Raw genomic sequence first — 20,308 nt, 5'->3', positions numbered from 1 at the left:
CATTTCCACTTGTGGATTGCATTTTAATTTGTTTGTGGTATTTTTGAGACCTTCTTGCCAGGTTGTGGTTCATAAATAAAAATGAATTATTAATTAATACATTTTTGGACCGTTTTCTGTTAAGCCAATGGCATTCAGCTTTAAATTCACCAATTATAATTCTCCTTACTAAAGTGCCTCAAGAACCACAACACTGTGCCCTGTGGGGGGGGGGTATGACTCCATGACTCCTGCACTGGGGGCACACAGTGTCACTGCCAGTGGGCGTTAAGCATTCACATACCTTACTTATTAAATTAGCTGACGCTTTTATCCAAAGCGATAACCTTTCAATATAAACCAATTAAGTCCCGTACTTTATTTTTTCTCTGACGTTCCTACAAGGTTTACTTACAATGGACATCAGATTATTAATATGTAATGTATGTATTTTATTTAGTATACAATAAAAAACTGTGAATTAGTATGTATTATAGGCAGTTATATGTTTTTTAAAAGTCGATTATTTTATTTTTATACATCAATGTAGACTCACATCAGCATCACAGTGCATCATAAAAACTCTCAGAAAACATGAAAATGTAGATCATTCTAGATGTTGAATTACTCTTTGGAGCATCGGGATCACTAGACGAGTGCTTAATAACCTTATTTTTGTGAAAAACTACATTTCTTTAATTGGGTCTCATTGTGTGGCTGCTAAAAATAGTTGCTCTCTCTTACCAGGCTTGGCTGTGCAGGAGCGATTTTTTTAATCAGGGGCTGATTTAAATGTTTTTTAATAATATGATTGGATTGTATACTAACCTTAATGGTATAAATGCTCTGTACCTTGGCATTCATTTTGAATAAACTTGACGCTAAAATGCAGACTAAAAGACAGCCCTGAGTGTCTGCCTTAGTTTAAACACAGAGCAAGACATTACCAGCAAGATCACACTTAACCAGTAAATGTACTTTCTGTATCTGATTCTGTATCTAAAAAAGGTTACACAAACATGCACTTTTAAACCACAACTTCTCGTCTTGCACCAGCCATGTGAAACTACCACTCCAGTGTTAACAATTGTCCAGTGCCCAGGAGGACGTCTGGTAGAGTATGCCTGTACCTGAGCGGGCATGACCTGTCCTGAATTTGGTGTGCAATGGTGTCCATTATCCATGTAACATCCTCTGCTTAGAGTCAGGTTTTCCCTTCTGCTGTCCTCCGTAACAGACAAAGAGCTGTTCTGGGTCAACGTCCAGTCGCATTGAGACCAGGATGGATATATGAAACACAATCAACACAAACATTTGTGAATTGAGGCACTGACTTAAGCGAAATGTGTTCAACATGACAGCACCGTTAGGCCCTTTATTTCTTGTTTTATTTCCTTGTTTCATACCATATTTTAATAATTATTGTATGTTTAAATTTGGATGGCTGAAGAGCAAATAACTTAGAAGACATGCAAGATACTGTATTGAAGAAGTTATCCATGGACATTTATTTAAAAAAAGAAACAATTAAAGACTGTTAGTAAATTATATAAACAGAAAGAACTGTTTGCATGATTGACAGTAATGATGCTGAACAAAAGATTTCAACCACACAAATCTTTTATCTTAAGTTTTAAGGCCACTTCCTTAACTTCAATCAATTCAGGTTTAAATTCCAAATGTCAACGTTGTTATTGTATATCACTACACAATGATTTCTGTAAATCATCATAATGTTAACTGATTATGTTGAGTCTATACGACCTCAATAAGGAAAATATCCCAAATTAATTACACATATCATAAAATACACTGGTAATAAATTATGTTTGCCAGTAACTTACTGTATATTTACATGTATGTTACTTACTGGTAACAGTTAAACATTAACAAAAAATAAACAAAGTACAGCATTATGCAAAGCGTTTCTGGAAACCAAAATCAGAAAAAAATTAAAAAGGTTGATAAGGATTTCTGGTTCCCAAAATGCTTGGCATGAGGCTGTTATTTATAATTTTATTCTGTAAAGACAAAGACTTCTTTGAACAAACTATTGCCAATAATTTAGATAAAAAAAAATTAGAGTAAGTTACAAACTGCTGCAGAACTAAAACAATTTTTTACACTATAGTATATCACTTTTAGTACATTAAGTCCAAAAGCACAAAGCACACAGCACATCACTATTGTTTATATGGCAGTAACACGCACATGCTCAACAAGAAACATAACAACATTGTTGCCGCAGACAGCCCTGTGGTTAGTGCGCCATTATATAACACCGTATGCTCGATTCCCATCGCTGAGGTCCTTTGCCGATCCTGCTCCCCATCTCTACCCAATACTTTCCTGTGTACTCTTCACTATTCTGTATAAATAAAGGCACAATAGCCCCAAAACATAAAAAAAAAAACTTTGAAATGAAACAATATTAATATTCTTACTAGTGATGGGCATAGATTAATCTCATACAAAATAAAAGTAATTGTTTGCATAACATATGAGTTTGTGCTGTGTGTAATTATTGTGTATATATAAATACACACACAGTCATGTAGGCCTTTATTTAAGAAACATTTACATGTGTATATATATTTATTTATATTTGTATATATTATATATATAAATTAAAAACAATATAAATAATACATTTCTTAAAAGTATATATATGTGTGTGTGTGTGTGTGTTTAAATATACATTATACTTACACACAGCACAAACTCATATATTAGGCAAAAAATACTTTTATGTTGTATGAGATTAATCTAGAGTAATCTATGCCCAGCCCTAATTCTTACACACCTCGAATAAAATACAACCTCACAAACCTATGTGGTGGCTGTCTTTAAAGTTTTTCTCAGTTGCTTTGGCTCATTTCTTGAAACAGAAATTACAAAGTCTTACAGTTCAGCACAACACTATACCTCACTTGCAAAAGCTCATACCTCTCCCAAAACAGTTGACCTATGTGTCAAAACTAAATAATTCAAGAAAAATGTACTTGAATTAAGTGTTTAAGAAAAAAGAAATCTTATTTCAAATTTTTTTTCTCAACCCATTGGCAGATAATTTTGCTTGTTTTAAGGACAATTTTACTTAAATTGTATATTATTTGTCTTAAAACTAGAATTATTTACTAAGGTCATTTTGCTCTTCAAGAAACAGCATCTTAATTTAAGAATTTTTAGTTATTCTACTGAAAACAAGACAAAAATACTGAGTAAGAAAGTCATTTTTTGCAGTGTATCTAATTTGACAGACTCACTGTCCACATTGTGTATCACAACTGTTCAGATCCGATCTGTGCGTCCTGTAGCCGTTTTCAGACGTGACAGCATGACGTAACCGAAAAGCTACACAAATGCAATCAGGGCGGTCAGACTGAAATGGATTTCCGGAAATGCGATTTGAAAAGGATTTCAAACCACCTCTGGATGTAGCCTGAAACGGATTAGAAAAAAAAACAGATTTCATGTGGTTTTTAGCCGTTCACATGTTCTTAATGTGATTGGATTCCTATCGGATATGCACCAAAATCGGATTTGGACTGACAGTGTGAACAAGGTCTAATATACCTCTTCCTGCATCGGCTGCCTGTGAGAGGCTTGATGGAGCTTGAAATTTCAGTTAAATTCGAGGTTTTACCATTTTGAGTAGCATGTTGCATACTGAAATTCATTGTCATTGTCACGGATCTTCGCATTTTTCTGTGTCTGTACCACTGACTTTCTTTTCTGTGTCAGTTTCTCGTATTGGTTACTCAATTGTTTTTCCTATTTTCTTACAATTTTCGCGTGGGTTTAGGGTTAGAACGACTTTCTGTAACATAAAATGACATCCAAACCCAACTCCTAACCCTAACGTCAGGCAACAATTGTTTAAAGTCGCCATGAAACGGAAGTAGCGATTGCCTTATTTTCCCCGTGGTGACGTATATCCGAATGAAACGGCTTTTGAGATGAAATAAGGCAGGGCTGGATTTGAATTTGTCCATCGAGATCTGATTGGATCGTTTGAAGTTGGGTCGTGTTGCTAATTGCTAATCACTGCGATCTTCTCCCGGACCCCGCCCACCTGCCATACTTTTGACCGGAAGTGAAGAGAGATCGTTTTGAGGAGGGGAGGAGATTTGCATTTTTTATTAAAGATTATGAGCACACACGAATTTTAAAAAAATAATGAAGCTCACAGATAAGTCATTTGTTAATAATACCACACTATTAAAAATACATATATAGTTTTTCATTTCAATTTCATTTCGACTTTAAAGGTCTGGGAAAAAAAATAGTATAAACCAATAGTTAAAGTGACATCCTAACCCAAACCCCAAATCTAACCCCAAACCCATGCAAAAATGGTTTAAAAATAGGAAACTGACATGGAAAAGAAAGTCTGTGGTACAGACACAGAAAAATGCGTAGATCTGTGACAATGACATACCACAGAACTTTGTGAGATCATGTTGGAAATTAGGTACAGTAGTAGTCTTATAGTTTGATAATGCAATACAATTAAATACAAACAGTTGCAAAGGATGAAACCTTGTATGTGGTTCATTCACTTCATGTTTTTAGAGATTAAAAGTTTAAACAAGAATATCTAGTTTTAATTCTTCCTGTTACTTTTACTTTTTTAATACTCAAGTACAATTTTAATGTGGTACTTTTTTACTTTTACTCAAGTATAATTCTGGCCAGATACTTTTACTTTTAATTGAGTAAAATTTACACTCAGTACTTGTACTTTCACTTGAGTAACATTTTTGAGAACTTTTTACACCTCTGTTTATTTCTAATATACATGATCTTAATAAACTGTTTTGGGTAGGTTTATTATTTAGTGGCTTAAAATATATTTTAAATGCTTTTAAATTTCCTACATATTTCTGTCCATTATATTGCAGAATAAAAAAAGAATACATAATGTATTTTTTTAATTTTGTATAAAAGGGTTTGGGTTTAGGGAAAGGTTTGGGGTAGGTTTACAGTGGTAACATTATCGATAAAATGGTGTAAGAAAAATTATACAGCAATCTTTATGATATTAAAGATTTGTAAATGTTTTACGTTTTGTAGGTGTAAAAAGTTAATAATGCTACAATTAAATTTTTCAAATACGTCAACATTGTAAAGTATGTTTTGTGTTTTCAAAAGTTACGTATTATTACTATGTATTAACAGTGAGACCAGGATGGATATATAAACACTGTTCTGCCCTTTATTTCTTTTTTTATTTCCTTGTTTCATACCATATTTTAATAATTATTGTATGTTTAAATTTGGATGGCTAAAGAGCAAATAACTTAGAAGACATGGTTTTAAGATACTGTATTGAAGAAGTTATCTATGGACATTTATTTTAAAAAAGTAATAATTAAAGACTGTTAGTAAATTATATAAACAGAAAGAACCGTTTGCATGATTGACAGTAATGATGCTGAACAAAGAATTTTTACCACACAAATCTTTTATCTTATGTTTTAAGGCCACTTCCTTAACTTCAATCAATTCAGGTTTAAATTCCAAATGTCAAAGTTGTTATCGTATATCACTACACAATGATTTCTGTAAATCATCATAATGTTAACTGATTATATTGTTTCTACAACCTCAATAAGGAAAATATCCTAAACTACACATATCATAAAATACATCGGTAATAAATTATGTAGAATGTTTGCCAGTAACTTACTGTAAATTCAAATGTATGTTACTTACTGGTTACAGTTAAACATTAACAAGACATCTTTACAGGGGGAAAAATTATACAAAGTACAGAATTATGCAAAGTATTTCTGGAAACCAAAATCAGAAAAAAAGGTTAAAAAGGATTTCTGGTTCACAGAAGGAAATAAAGGCTGTTATTAATAATTTTATTCTGTAAAGACAAAGACTTGTTAATGTTTAATATTCATTTTTCATTGAACAAACTATTGCAAATTATTTAAATAAATAATTTAGATATATAAATCTATAGTAAGTTACTGGCAAACTGCTGCAGAACTAAAGTAATTTTTTTACAGTGTAACTTCTTTGGAAATGCTCCCCATCTCTACCCAGTACTTTCCTGTGTACTCTCCACTATTCTGTCTAAATAAAAAAAGTCCCCAAAACATCAAAAAACTTTAAAATTAAATAACATTAATATTCTTACACACCTCTAACAAACTGGGCCGCATTTCCCGATAACGTTTTCTCTTAGCGCGCTTGAGCTAAACCTTAACTACAGGTATACCTTTTCTAGGCGTGTTCCCTGAACCATACCTTAGAAAGTTATCGAAGGTATACTTTCCTACGTACCACATTACCAGGTGTTGTCCGTGGTGGTGGTGCTGAACTGGTGGATCTTGATTGCTCGACATGGAATTTATTAAATAAATATTCCTACAGTGACGGCAATGTTGTGTAGCATGGCTGTAACTACTGCTACTGCACGACATCTTTTTGGATTCAGACCGAATCCTCCAGATTTATGTAGGCACCGAAAACGCATCTTCCAAAGGCAAATAGAGCGCTTCACCAAGTTGCGGGTACCGATGTGTGCAATGTCATGTGCTCGGCCTGCGTGGTGGGGTTGTTGACTGGGTTTAGAAGATAAGTTCTAAGAGGGTAGCCACTGTCTCCTAAAAAAGCTTTGCCCAAACACACCTTTTCAGCCTCTTGACCCAGTGCTGAATTGGCCCATACAAAGCTGTCGTGTGTATTACCAGGCCACTTTGCAACAACATCTGAAAACATCCCCTTGTGGTCCACCACCACTTGGACATTGATAGCCGCATATCCCTTACGACAAATGAAGGCCTGGTCGAGCGCTGATGGATTGGTAGGGACAAGTGTCTCGTCAACAAAGCCTTTTATTTGCGGGACACCAGCAATGGCATGAAAACTTTGATGGACTTCCATTACTCCATGCCTGGCGGATGGCATATATGGGATATATCTGTGGCGTGTTGGAGCAGGATGTTTGTGACCAAGTGAATGCACCGCCACACTGATGTTTAACTCACACCATATCCATCCCCAACCATCTCCAGAAAACTCCCCAGTGCATATAAACAGAGAGCACTAGAAGCTGAATTTTGGTGCTAAGGGGGTAGCGCCGACAAGTTTGTCTCGACAAAGTCGGACCAACCATTTTTAAAAGATGCAGAATTTGATGTGAATGTTTAATTCTTAAAATAAAACACTTTGCAAAATTGAACACAATTGATGCACAACACAAACTTCTTATAGTTTGCAGCTGATCTCCTCTTTCTTTGTTTATCTGTGTAAGTCGCTTTGGATAAACAAGGCTTTGGATATTGCCTAAAAGTAAACTTAAATGTAATTACAAAGCGAACAACCAACAGTGTAATGATGTGAGTGTTTAATTATTTAAATAAAATAAAGATTTGCCTTATTAAAAATGGAGTGTATTGCAACTTTTATTTTTACATATATTTAATTATATTCACTGTACACAAGCGTTTATCACCGTGGTGCCCCCTGGTGGAGCTAAGAGGGATAAGATATAGCTAAGAGTGCTCCAGACCAACCTTCCCAATGTATGATTTACAGAAGGGATACGAAAATGCCCCTTGTTGTTTATGAGGGATGTTCTGTAACTAATTTTACAGCACATTTTACATGGCAATAAGGAATCTGCTTTTACCGTAACATCATATAATAAAATAAATTAACCCATGAAACTGACATCTGTAAAGTATCATGTGTGTGCAAGCTATTTTTATCTCAGTTATTAACATTCCTATTGCTTAGAAAGTTTCATCTAATGAAATAATCCATCTTCTCATTTTATACAATTTATCGAAGTGTTTTGAACGTTTTTTAAGTGATTTAAGTAAGTGATTTACCTTCTTTTATGGCAATTCTGGTGTGATATGTGTCGCTTCGTGCAAAATCCAGCCTAGAGACTAATAAACTATGAGATAAGCATAAGTTTCACAATGATCTCAATTTTTACATGGACTTACTCAGACAATATTAAAGATATCAAGGACATCTTTGATATTTTTATACATTATACCATGGTTACCACAGAAATTGCTCTGGTGCCGATTTTTAAGTAATTTAAAAGGTTATATATATATATATATATATATATATATATATAACCTTTTAAATTACTTAAAAATCGGCACCAGAGCAATTTTTGTATATGTATATATATGTATATATGTATATGTGTATATATGTATGTATATATATATATATGTATGTATATATATATATATATATGTATGTATATATATATATATATATATATATATATATATATATATATATATATATATATATATATATATATATGTATATGTATATATATATATATATATATATATATATATATATATATATATATATATATATATATATATATATGTATATGTATATATATATATATGTATATGTATATATATATATATATATATATATATATATATATATATTAAACAATTCTCTCAAAGTACTGCTTATCTTAAGAGCCAAAACAGAGCAAAATATGCTTAAATGATATGGGGATGATTTGAGATGGGGGATGCTGATGTGGATGTGATGATGAGAAAAAGTACAAAGATCAGATAAGCAGACTGCTTACAGTATAAAGGTCAATCAATACTGGATGTATAAAGCTTTATAAATACAGGATAAGACACGACTCTGTCAAAGCTCTGTCTGCAACAGACAAAATGACTATCTAGGTAACTTAAAATATTTATTTAACTGGTCAGACATTCTGTGGTCATTATTATTATTATTATTAGTATTATTATTATTATTATTATTATACTGTTTGCTTATTTTATATCCATTGTGTTTCTTTTTTAGGTTATTCATAAGCACATGTATCTCATCTAATCTTCATGTGTTAAAGAGCACATAAACCTTCCTGAAACATGATGGATGATGATGCAGATATTGCTGTTGTTGGCATTGGATGCCATTTCCCTGGAGGTACATTTATAACAGCTTACATGTTATTACAATCATGGACTTAATCGTATTAATCAAAATTAGCTTTAAACTTTGTATACGTTGTATAACTGACATTTGGAACATTCAAAATCTTTCAGGTGAAGGACTTGAAAACTTCTGGCAGGTCCTTCTTCATGGAAAGAATTGTGCCGTACAAATACCAAATGAAAGATTTGACCTCTCTCAATGGTACGATTCAGATCACAGTAAAGCAGGAAAGACGTATACAGAGAAAGCAGCACTCATCGATGGGTAAGAATTGTTTTTCCTTATAATATCAAAAATCAAAAATAGGGTGTTACAACCACGTCATTATTGCATTATCAGGTTAAATGCAAGAGCAAGTGTGGAATTTATTAGGCTAACTGGTGAAAAGCTAATAGCCAACTGTTGACTAAAAGGTGTTGATTTTGTTAAAGGGTTAGTTCACCTAAAAATGAAAACATGCCTTACCATAAGGTCAGATCTTGTGAGACGATAAAAGGTTAAAAGGATGAGACCTACAAGTGAAATAAATTAAATAATTTCTTCATATCTAAAAATTGTAATATAACTTGCGGGGTACCTCAAGGATCGGTCCTAGGACCTATACTTTTTCTACTATATGTAAATTACATTGTGTCTGTGTCATAGTCACTTAGGTGCATACTATTTGCGAATGATACCACTTTGTTTTATTCAGGGAAAATATAAAAGATGTCCTACAAATTGTAGAGAATGAATTTCAGAAGATTATGAAGTGGTTCAATGTCAATGGATTGTCCCTAAATATCAGTAAAACTAAATTTATGATATTTTGTAGTAAAAGGAAATATGTCGAAATATCATGAACAATTGACATGGAAATCACATAATAGCAGTGTTGTATAAAGTTAAAGATTCTCTGAATAAGAATGCATTGTTTTTGTTATATAACTCATTGATTGTGCCATATCTGACTTATTGCATTGAAGTGTGGGGAAGTGCCTGTAGAATATATACTAATCCAATTTTAGTTTTACAAAAAAGAGTGATTAGAGTTACTAGTGGAAGTGGATATAGAGATCCAACTAATTCTTTATTCATGCAACTAAAAAAACATTAAAATTTAGAGAATAACCTTCTAAATACCATGTATAAAGCCCATTTGGAAAGTTTACCAAAAAATTAGCAAAACAGATTCGCCAAGAGGACAAAATATAGTAGATATGAATAGTAGTTTTTATAAAACCTAGTTTCCAATCGGCTTTAAAGGAAAAATGTGTCACAATCAAAGGAGTTAGTTTGTCTTGATTGTAGAATTAAAGCTTCTAAGTCCATTTATGTGTTTAACAAGTATTTAAAATAGTCACTGTTGCATAGATACAATACTGTGGAGTAGCAGATAAACTTTATTGATGTATTTTGTGTTTTGATGTCTTAGAAAAAAGAGACGGCTGCATAAGACAGCTTAAATGAATTGGAACTGTAAATGATTTTGTGTTGATAGGTAGTAGACATTATAAGTTTTTTTTTTCATTCATGTTAAATGCTGTTCTTGCATTTGTTTTTAAATGAATGAATTAAGAAAAAGAAAAACATTAAAATTAAAACAATGCATAAAAATGTCAGGCTGTTAAAAGCAGAAAGTCCATTAATATCACACCCTAAAACACTAGGGGAGAGCAGGGGCGAAAGTACAATTTTTCAGAAAAACTTAATTTTAAAAAATTATGTTTTAGACAGAGATATATTTTTGCTGTGGTCTCACAAGTGTGGTCTATCAATACCAGGTTGAAAAAATGTAAAAAGACTTCTGTATAATTTCACTTTAAACATGAGTAGTGAATTGTTACTCTTAACGAGGTCATGGTCATGTATATTTACTAACAACAAGTGTAACACAATAATCTATCTTGTTTTGTCGCAATGTGCTACTTATGTTCAAAGTGAAATTATACAGAAGTCATTTTACATTTGTTTAAAATTCCACCTGGTATTGATAGACCACACTTGTGAGTTACTGACCACAGCAAAAATATATCTCTGTCCTGAAACATTAAAATTACATTTTTCTGAAAATGGCCCTCTCCCCTAAATTAGCATCAAATTTTCATTTTAGGGAGAACCCTTAAAAAATGCATTTCATAAAAATGCTCTAATTGTGTCAATCTACAGTATAAATAGAGTCAGAGAGTAGCTTGTTTGAATAATGAAAAATAGTTAGATAAAGTATAGCGAAACAATAAACTGTAATATTGATTGACCAAGGACACGCTTTGCAAATATAAAGAAACCAGAAACAAAATCTGTAAGAATATGATATCATGAACACGTCAGAATAATTTAATTCAGAAATGTTTAAGAAAAATATAAGATTAAAAATAATAAATAAAAAAGGTCTACATACATTCATTCATTGACAACAAATTGAAATTGCATAATAATGCTGCTTAAAATGTTTTGGTAAGGGTGGCACCATGGGAAGATCCCTGGTTTGAGCCATGGGATTTAAAATTTAAATTCTCAAATCAATCAATACATTGACATATTTTTTATTGTTTTTGTGTAGTTTCAATGAGTTTGACCACAAGTTCTTTGGCATCACTGATGCCGAATCGACAAACATGGATCCTCAGCACAAACTTTTACTGCAGTGCACCTACAGAGCACTAGAGGATGCTGGGATGCCAATGGAGAAGGCCAGTGGAACAAAAACAGGAGTGTTTTTAGGTAATATATATAATTATTACATAGTCAATAAACTTAATTCACTCATATTAGGATTATTCCTTAGCACTAGCTAAAATATCTAGTTGAACATGAACTTTCTTCTTTCAGGTTTAATGAACAAAGACTTTGAGTTGGCCTCAATGAAAAACGCAAAACGCATCGATCACACCTACAGTACTGGCACAGCTATGAGCATAGCTGCCAACCGCATCTCCTACATATTCAACTTTACTGGTCCCTCACTCTCCATTGACTGTGCCTGCTCCTCTGCACTTGTTGCCCTTCACTTTGCTTGTCAAGCCATAAAACAAGGTAAGCTTCAAAAAATGTATTAAAGGGGACAGAGAACGAAAAACAATTTTTTCCTAGTCTTTGTTGAATAATGGTAGTCTACCCTCATTCACAAACATACAAAAAGTGCTATACATGCTAAACATCTCAGTCTCATAGAAATTCCTCGTTTAGAAATGTCAGCCAGAAAACGGCCCAATCTGAAAAACTGATGCTTATGACATCACAGGCATCTCACTGCCCCTCCACTTTAAAATAATTGGCTACATTTTTTGAGTGGCAGCAAAGTCAGCCAATCAGTAATGAGATTGCAAGTTAAGCCAGTAGGGGGAGCCAAATAGGTGCAAAACCACTTGTTTAAAATCCCCCACCCTAATAGAGCTATCTGAGAGAGGTTTTTAGGAAGCTTCTAAGGCATTACAAACCAAAACAAAAACATTTTGTCTACATGACACATCACAGAATAAGGATAAATACCGGGTTCAATCATTCTATGTCACCTTTAATAATTTTTACAATTCGTGGGACATTAATTCTAATTTTTAGGATGGTATTTTAATGTGGTCTTTTATGACAGATCTTAAATCAGATGAAGTTCTAATATATTTTATAAACGTTTATTACACGGCTCTCTGGAATGCTTGATTCTGATTGGTCAGTTGAGACATTTGCAGGTTCGTTCTTTTCAAATAATAACCGCTCCAAAGTAATAACGCATAGCCGGTACTACTTGCACGATTTAAATCGCTCCGCGCCAATAAAGATTACTGTTTGGCGCCATCTTGTGACAAACATGGACAACCACAACATTGTGACATTAATTTTAACATGTACGAAAAAAACAAAACATTTAAACAGTGGATAGAAGAACGAACAACGACAAGACACAGACAGCTTACTGAGACTGAACTTGACAAAATAGAGCATGACAGCTACGAAGCCAACACACAAAAAAATACAGAATGGGCATTAAAACTTCTCAAAGACTGGCTAAAAGAGAAAAAAATGGAGACAGACAAGTATGAAGCAGAGGATCTTAAAAAGGTATTACGATCATTTTTGCATCTGTGCAAAGTTTCGCGGAAGGATTAAAATGTTAATTTAAAACAAATATGTCAATAAAATGTTTCAAATTCATATTCATGTCCAGTTTTTTTTCTTATGTGGCAAGTAGCCGTGTAATAAGCGGGATAATGTAGAGGCAGCCGGTAGTTATCGGGAAATAAGCCCCTTCAGTGTGATACAAGACCCTCCGCTTCGCGTCGAGTCCTGATCACACTGTCGGGGCTTATTTCCCGATAACTACTGGCTGCCTCTACATTATCCCTTACATACCATATCCCTAGCTGTCCTAAACGGTATTAGTCTCAAAAAAAGATTATATTTTCACTCGTTTAACATCAATTAGATTATGCCATATTGTTCTATATGGGTTTTAAATGAAGTAGATGTTCATTCACACTAGAAAGGATACAAAAATAGCACTTTGCACCTATAATGTCAAATAAAATAAATACATAAAATTTTGTGACATGCTCTTTTAATGCTTATGTGTTGCATGCTCTCTCATAGTTGTTGAAGTCTCAGATCGGTTTTGTGCTGCATTAAAGTTTTGTAATTATTCGATTTTTCTTTGAAGATGATGTACCTAGTGATGTTCAGAATATTTATTCTTATGTCACTGATAATGTATGTACTTATCTTAATCTTATTTTAAAAAGTTTAGTCTGCAACGGGCCATTGTAAATACATATTACCGGAACATAGTGAGCTGTAACATTTCAAGTCAGAAATACGTTCATTCATTTTGAGTATATTTAGTACATTTGCTTGCAGTGCTAACATTTATAGGGGAAACAAACTCTTAGGGCACACTCATATTTGGCACGGTTGTCTTAAACCATGCCCAAGCTTGATTGTCCCTCCTCCCCCACAGGGTTGCACTTGCACTGTACTTTTCTCGATCTGTGCCCACGCACACGTTCGTCATTAGGATGCGATTTTTATAAAGAACAAAGTAAAGTGCTCTCTGAACACTGGAGCACATAGTAATCAGTTTAGACAGCATCACTGATTATAAAGGGTTCTATCTGTTTTTAATCGGACAGTGTAAAGCTTGTCCCCAGCCGCCCCTATTGACCAGCCGCCACTGTACATGTCTTTAGTGCTAAGTCAATTGATGATTGTCAAAGATGTTATTATTAACAATATTCTAACTTTATTGGATTGCATGGTTGTGACTCTCTTCATCTCAACAGGTGACTGCGAAATGGCTGTGTGTGGGGGTGTGACTTGTATAATGGAGCCCACAATCTTTGTGGCTCTCTCCAAGGCAAAGATGATCTCCCCTGAAGGCACCAGTAAACCTTTCAGTAGCAAAGCAGATGGATATGGCAGAGGTGAAGGCTGTGGTGTTGTTCTGCTGAAGCCTTTAAGAAAAGTAAGCAAAAGACCGTCTTTGACTTTATTATGGCAAAAATTATTTTAATTGTTCACTATATGTGGTCTATATTTTGACAGGCTCTCCAAGACCATGATCATATTTGGGGCATCATTAGCAAAACAGCAGTAAATCAAGATGGCCACACTGTTAGCCCAATCACCAAACCATCTATGGTCCAGCAGGAGGAGCTGCTCAGAAAAATCTACTCAACAGACACTGACCTGACTAGTGTGCAGTATGTTGAGGCTCATGGGACAGGGACTCCAGTTGGAGATCCAATAGAGGCAGGTAGTATTTCGAATGTTATTGCCAAAGCAAGACCTCATGAATCTGGACCACTCCTCATTGGTTCTGTTAAGAGCAACATTGGACACACAGAATCTGCAGCAGGTGTTGCCGGGCTCATAAAGATTCTTTTGATGATGAAGCATGAAACCTTTGTACCATCAGTGTTTTACTCAGAAGAAAATTCCAGCATAGACACCAAATCTTTTAATCTAAAAATCCCAACCACAACAGAGAAATGGGTCAGTAGGCATAATGCAGTGAGAACTGCTGGAGTCAATAATTTTGGGTTCGGTGGAACAAATGCACATGCAATTATCAGACAGTATGTTCAGTCAAAAAAACCAAGAGCTCAGATCAGTAAAACACATCAGTTCTTTGTACTCTCTGCAGCCTCAGAAAAGTCCTTAAAAAATGAAATTGAAGACACCACAAAGCAGATTAGTGATGGAACAATATCGGATTTACAAGCTTTACTGTACACATCTGCTTGTAGAAGAAGTCACTTGAAACACAAATACAGAAAAGTATTTCAGACATCATCTCTGACAGACCTGAAAGCGACACTTACTGCTGCTCTACAGAAAAAGCTTGAACCATCAAAGACAGACTCCAAGTTAGTTTTTGTGTTTTGTGGAAATGGTGTAACTTACCGTGGTATGTGCAGACACCTTCTAAACAAGGAGTCGGTTTTCAGGGAAGTCATCATGAAGATTGAATCTCTAATGCAAAATTATACAAATCTGAACCTGGTAGAGAAGTTGGAAAGTGAATCTGATGATTTCTCTGACCCCAGTGTTGTCCAGCCTCTCCTGTTTGCTATTCAAGTTGCTCTTGCCAGCCTTCTGAAGCACTGGGGCGTCAGTCCTGATGTTGTTCTTGGACACTCCATTGGAGAGGTCGCTGCAGCTCATTGTTCTGGTTTGTTGTCACTTGAAGATGCAGTTAAGATCATTTACTATCGCAGTTTATTGCAAAGCACTGTGACAGGAGGAAAGATGCTGGCTGTCAGTAATATGGCTGTACCTGAAATCTTGAAAGTCCTTCCATCTTATTCAGGAAAGGTTTGTCTGGCTGCTTACAACAGCCCACAGTCATGCACTCTCTCAGGAGATGCAGATGATATTGAAAGATTGCATCGAAATTTAAGCAACTCAGCAAGAGGAAAAGATCTTTTTCTCCGGATTCTGGATGTACCTGCCGCATATCATAGTCACAAGATGGATCCCATTGTATCCAGAGTGAAAGAGAATATAGGCTTGTTACAGGAACACAGTCAGGTGGCTGAATTGTTTTCTACAGTGACAGGTGAAAGTCCGTGCTCCTCAGATTTTACCACTGGTGAATACTGGGCAAGAAATATCAGAGAGCCAGTTGCATTTGAACAAGCGTTGAGGTCAGCAGCTAAAAACAAGAAGAACGTAATCTTTGTTGAGATTGGCCCAAGAAGATCTTTGCAGAGGTACATCACAGAGAGTCTGGGAAATGACATCACTGTGCTTCCTTCAGTGCAGCCAGAAAAAGATGATGAGACAGCCCTTGCTACTATATCCAAACTGTTTGAGCATGGAGTGAACGTGGACTGGGAAATGTTCTACAAAGGTTCTGAGACCGAACCAATTCCCTACCCACGGTATCAGTTTGATAATGTAAAGAAAGTAATTGCACCAAATTTGCAGTTGGCTGGTCCTACAAGCAACCACCCAGTAATTACACAACACAGTACAAACAGCTCTGTGTTTAGCTGTGATTTATCATCTGACTCAGTAGCTTTTCTCCAAGACCACAAACATAATGGTGTTGCCATCCTCCCAGGAGCGTTTTATGCCGAGTTGGGCCTAGCAGCTTTCATGGAATTTGCAAAACCAAAGGTCCCACTCAGTTCTCTGCAGCTCAGCATCACATTCCAGAACCCATTTTTATTCACTCCGAATGCTCCAGAAATGAAAGTACAACTAGATCCATCAAACAATTTAACAGAGATCACATGCAACTTCAACATACAGTCTACTTCTGCAATCTATGCATCTGGCACAGTAGAGGTAAAACCAAACAGAGTACCTGAAGAGCACTTCATTTCCCTGGAAACTATCCTCAAAAGATGCAAAACGATGATGAGTACCGAAGAGTTCTACAAGTATCTTAGTAATGTTGGTTTTGAATATGGCTCTGTCTTCAGAAATGAGACAGATGTTTATTGTGGGGAAGAATTTAGAGAGTGTTTGTCTGTTTTGAAGATTCCAAAAGAGTTATTGCCCCAGCTACATGACTATTACATTCATCCTGTCATCTTGGATTACATGCTGCAGCTTTCTATAGGAACTGTAATACAAAGGCTCTCACCAAGACCCCAGTTTCCTGTACAAATAGGTAGCATGACTGTTTATGAACCACTGCAAGAGGAGATGTTTGTGTATTTGAAAGCAGTACACATGGAAGAAGATGGTTTTGATATTTGTGGCTGCTTAACTAACAAACAGGGTAAAGTTTTGGTTGAGCTCAGGCATGTGCGGATCAGAATGCTAGGTAGTCATAGTCGGGTAGTTGAAGAATACTTCTACCACAACAGCTTAAGCACCATCTCTAAAGAGAGCACACTGGATACATCAATCAAGGCTCTGGTCTTTACAGATGAAGTAGGAATTTCTGAAGGTTTGCAACAGTACTTGCACCCAGCTTCTAAATATTTAAGTTCCTCACAAAGCAAAACTCTTCTGGAATGTGGACTTGAACCTGTTTTGTCAAAACTGAACATTTCAAATGTAAAGAAAGAGTTTCAGGAAGTTTTGTTTATTTGGGGTGATGCAGATCTAACCTCTTCCAAATCAGAGATAATCTTGGACAGTATGGTAGCCTGTTGTGAGATTTTCAGAAGGATCGTTGCATATCTTAAAGCAGTTAATTTCCCAGGTACTATCAGAGTAATAACCCACAGGTCCTCTGAGAGCCTGGTGGACCACATCAGTCCTGGGTTTGTAATGTTGGGCATGACAAGAGCATGTGCAGCTGAACTGTCAGAACTCTCCTTTCAGTTGATTGACATGGATTCTGTCTCCTCTAAAGACATCAGAGCATTGATTCAAGTCCTCAGTTCATACCCTTGTACCAAATATCCAGAGCTGGTGGTGCAGGACGGTAAGATTCTGAAGCCTGAAATCACCCACACTCCGTTGCCCAACACTAAAATCCCTAAACAAAGCATTCATATGTCGAATAATGAAACCAGTTTCTTGCAAACATCTGATCCATATGAAATGACAAATATATCAGCTACTCCAGTTGATAATTCCATTGAACCAATATCTGAAAAAAACATTGAAGTTCAGCTCAGTAAAATTTGTGTGCATTCATCCGACTATTTTCCAGTCAGCACCTCTGACTTCACTTACGGCCACACAATGTATTGGAACGAGCACACGACTCAAAACCATAAGCTTTTAGCTTTAGATTTCAGTGGGGTTGTCACAGCTGTGGGAAAAGATGTCAGGAAACTGAAGGTTGGTGACAATATTGTGTGTTGTTATCCTGTGGCTGCAAGCTCCAAAGTTGTTCTCCCAGGAGCTGTTTGCTACAAAACAAAAAAAGTTTCATTCCTGAAGGACAACCCTTGTGTCTCCTTTATGGTACTGGCCTGGAAGATCTTGCACGAGATTTTACCCAAAGCCAAACAAAAAAAACTGGGGATTTTCTCAACTGTTCCTGACTCATCTCTGATAAAGGTGTTAACAGCTCTTGCACACAGATCAGGTTGGACTGTCAAAGTATGCACACAGGCAGATCAGCTTGTACGTGATTTCAGTGAGGTCGAGGGAGCCGTCCTCATTCCACCATATAATAAGGAGATAATTGAAACAGTTAACAATGTCGCTGTCATCAAAGATGTTGTTCTTGTTTGTGACAACCAACCAAATCTACCAGTAGATCCAAAAACTTTTGGAGGTTCAAATGAAGTCCACATTCATTATCTCTTCATGTCCCAAATAATGCAGCAATGCTCTTTGCGGGTAAAGATGCCACGAGTCTACAACTGGCTTAAATCTATGAATTTGGACAGAAAGTGCTTGGCTTTGGACACAACAACATTTCAAAGAGTGAAATCTCAAGACATTGATCTTCTGTATGTGAATGAATCTAAATCATACTTCACACACCAGATTCTGCCCATTATAACACTAAATAATGATGCTAAGAACCAGCTGTCAGACATTCCAGTGATGCCCAAACAAAGTCTTTTCCAGAAAGGATCTGTCTATATTGTCACAGGTGGCCTTACAGGGCTGGGATTAGAGACAGCGAAGTTCATTGCTAAAAAAGGAGGAAACATTGCAATTTTTTCTAGGAGTAAACCAAACCCTCAGCTTCAGCAAGAAATACAAAATGTCAGTGATCATTACGGTTCTGTCATCAAGTGTCTACAGTGTGATGTTTCCCTATCAGAGCAAGTTCAGCAGGCAGTTGTTCAGATTGGAAAACTTTTTCCATCCAGTCCAATCAAAGGAGTCTTTCACAGTGCAGTTGTCCTCCATGATGGGCTCATTGAAAGTCTTGACAAATCTCTTTATGAGAAAGTTATGAGACCAAAAGTGAACGGAGTGATTAACCTTCACCATGCTACTAAACACTGCAATCTGGATTACTTTGTGTGCTACTCCTCCATCTCTGCCTTTATTGGTAATGCATCTCAGACAAACTATGCAGCTGCTAATACATTCCTAGACTCTTTCTGCCAGTACCGTAGAAACATTGGACTTCCAGGACAGTCAATCAATTGGGGTGGTTTGAATCTTGGCCTTCTGTTGAACAAAGATCATTTCAAAAGATTTCTAGAGGCAAAGGGAATCATGCTTATGGAAGTCCCAGAAATTCTCGAAAGTCTTGAACAGAGCCTCGCGATCAACAAACCTCAACAGGTTATATGTAAGTTCAACTTCATAAACAAGTGGAATAACGTCCTTGGTCAAAACAAGTCTTTGAGTGCACGGTTGTCCAGACTAATAGAGGAAGATGTGAAGAAGGCCAAAATGACCATATCCAAATCTGAGCACCCAATCACATCACCACGTGAATATATGATGTCAATGATCAGTGAAATGATTGCCATTGAGAGAGATGAGCTGAATGATGATGTTCATCTTGTCGAATTAGGAATTGATTCAATGTTAGCCATGACTCTACAAAATCATCTCTTCATTGATAAAGCTATTAATGTCCCTCTGGTCACTCTACTGGATCCAAATAGTACACTGTCAACTCTCATCAAAATCCTGGAAGGAAATAGTGTAGAAGAACATCAGGGTAAAGAAGAAAGCACATATTTTTAATGATGAATTCATTATTATGTACCCACCAACCCTGAATTCTTCAATCTTTAGAGTAATCAGCACTTATATCTACCACTAGGCTATCAGTGGTATGCTATGTACATTGTAAATAGTTTGGTGAACAATGTTTAAAATACTTAATTCATTACAAAAACTGTTACTCTTTAATGAAAGATTGTATTTGATACTTTGTCAAGAGTTTATTGTGGACTATGAATTAATTAATCAACATGACAAAAAAAACTACTGATCTTATATATGTAGCCAACATGAACCTCAGTGTCATTATACTTGTAATATTGGTGACATTAAACATGTTGTT

At 35.5% G+C, this 20,308-nt stretch overlaps 1 protein-coding gene across 1 annotated transcript; it reads left to right on the top strand.

The window, feature by feature from the left end:
• The first annotated feature begins 8,805 nt into the window (after positions 1 to 8,805).
• LOC135728170 (phthioceranic/hydroxyphthioceranic acid synthase-like) lies at positions 8,806 to 20,228 on the top strand. The gene is made up of 6 exons (XM_065246312.2): positions 8,806 to 8,934; positions 9,054 to 9,207; positions 11,486 to 11,646; positions 11,755 to 11,958; positions 14,196 to 14,377; positions 14,458 to 20,228. The coding sequence occupies exons 1-6, from the start codon at positions 8,877 to 8,879 to the stop codon at positions 19,984 to 19,986; spliced, it is 6,288 nt and encodes a 2,095-aa protein (XP_065102384.2). The 5' UTR covers positions 8,806 to 8,876; the 3' UTR covers positions 19,987 to 20,228.
• The last annotated feature ends 80 nt before the right edge of the window (positions 20,229 to 20,308 follow it).

The sequence above is a fragment of the Paramisgurnus dabryanus genome, chromosome 13 (genome assembly GCF_030506205.2).
Source record: "Paramisgurnus dabryanus chromosome 13, PD_genome_1.1, whole genome shotgun sequence".
NCBI lineage: Eukaryota > Metazoa > Chordata > Actinopteri > Cypriniformes > Cobitidae > Paramisgurnus > Paramisgurnus dabryanus.
The sequence above is the reverse complement of the archived record's forward strand: the minus strand, read 5'-3'. Positions and strand labels throughout refer to the sequence as shown.

What these genes read in the sequence shown, in the direction of transcription:
- LOC135728170 (XM_065246312.2), top strand. Translation starts at nt 8,877, where the DNA reads ATGATGGATGATGATGCAGATATTGCTGTTGTTGGCATTGGATGCCAT. An exon ending in TGGATGCCATTTCCCTGGAG is followed by an intron (nt 8,935 to 9,053) that starts GTACATTTATAA and finishes AAAATCTTTCAG; the next exon opens with GTGAAGGACTTGAAAACTTC. An exon ending in TTGTCAAGCCATAAAACAAG is followed by an intron (nt 11,959 to 14,195) that starts GTAAGCTTCAAA and finishes TCATCTCAACAG; the next exon opens with GTGACTGCGAAATGGCTGTG.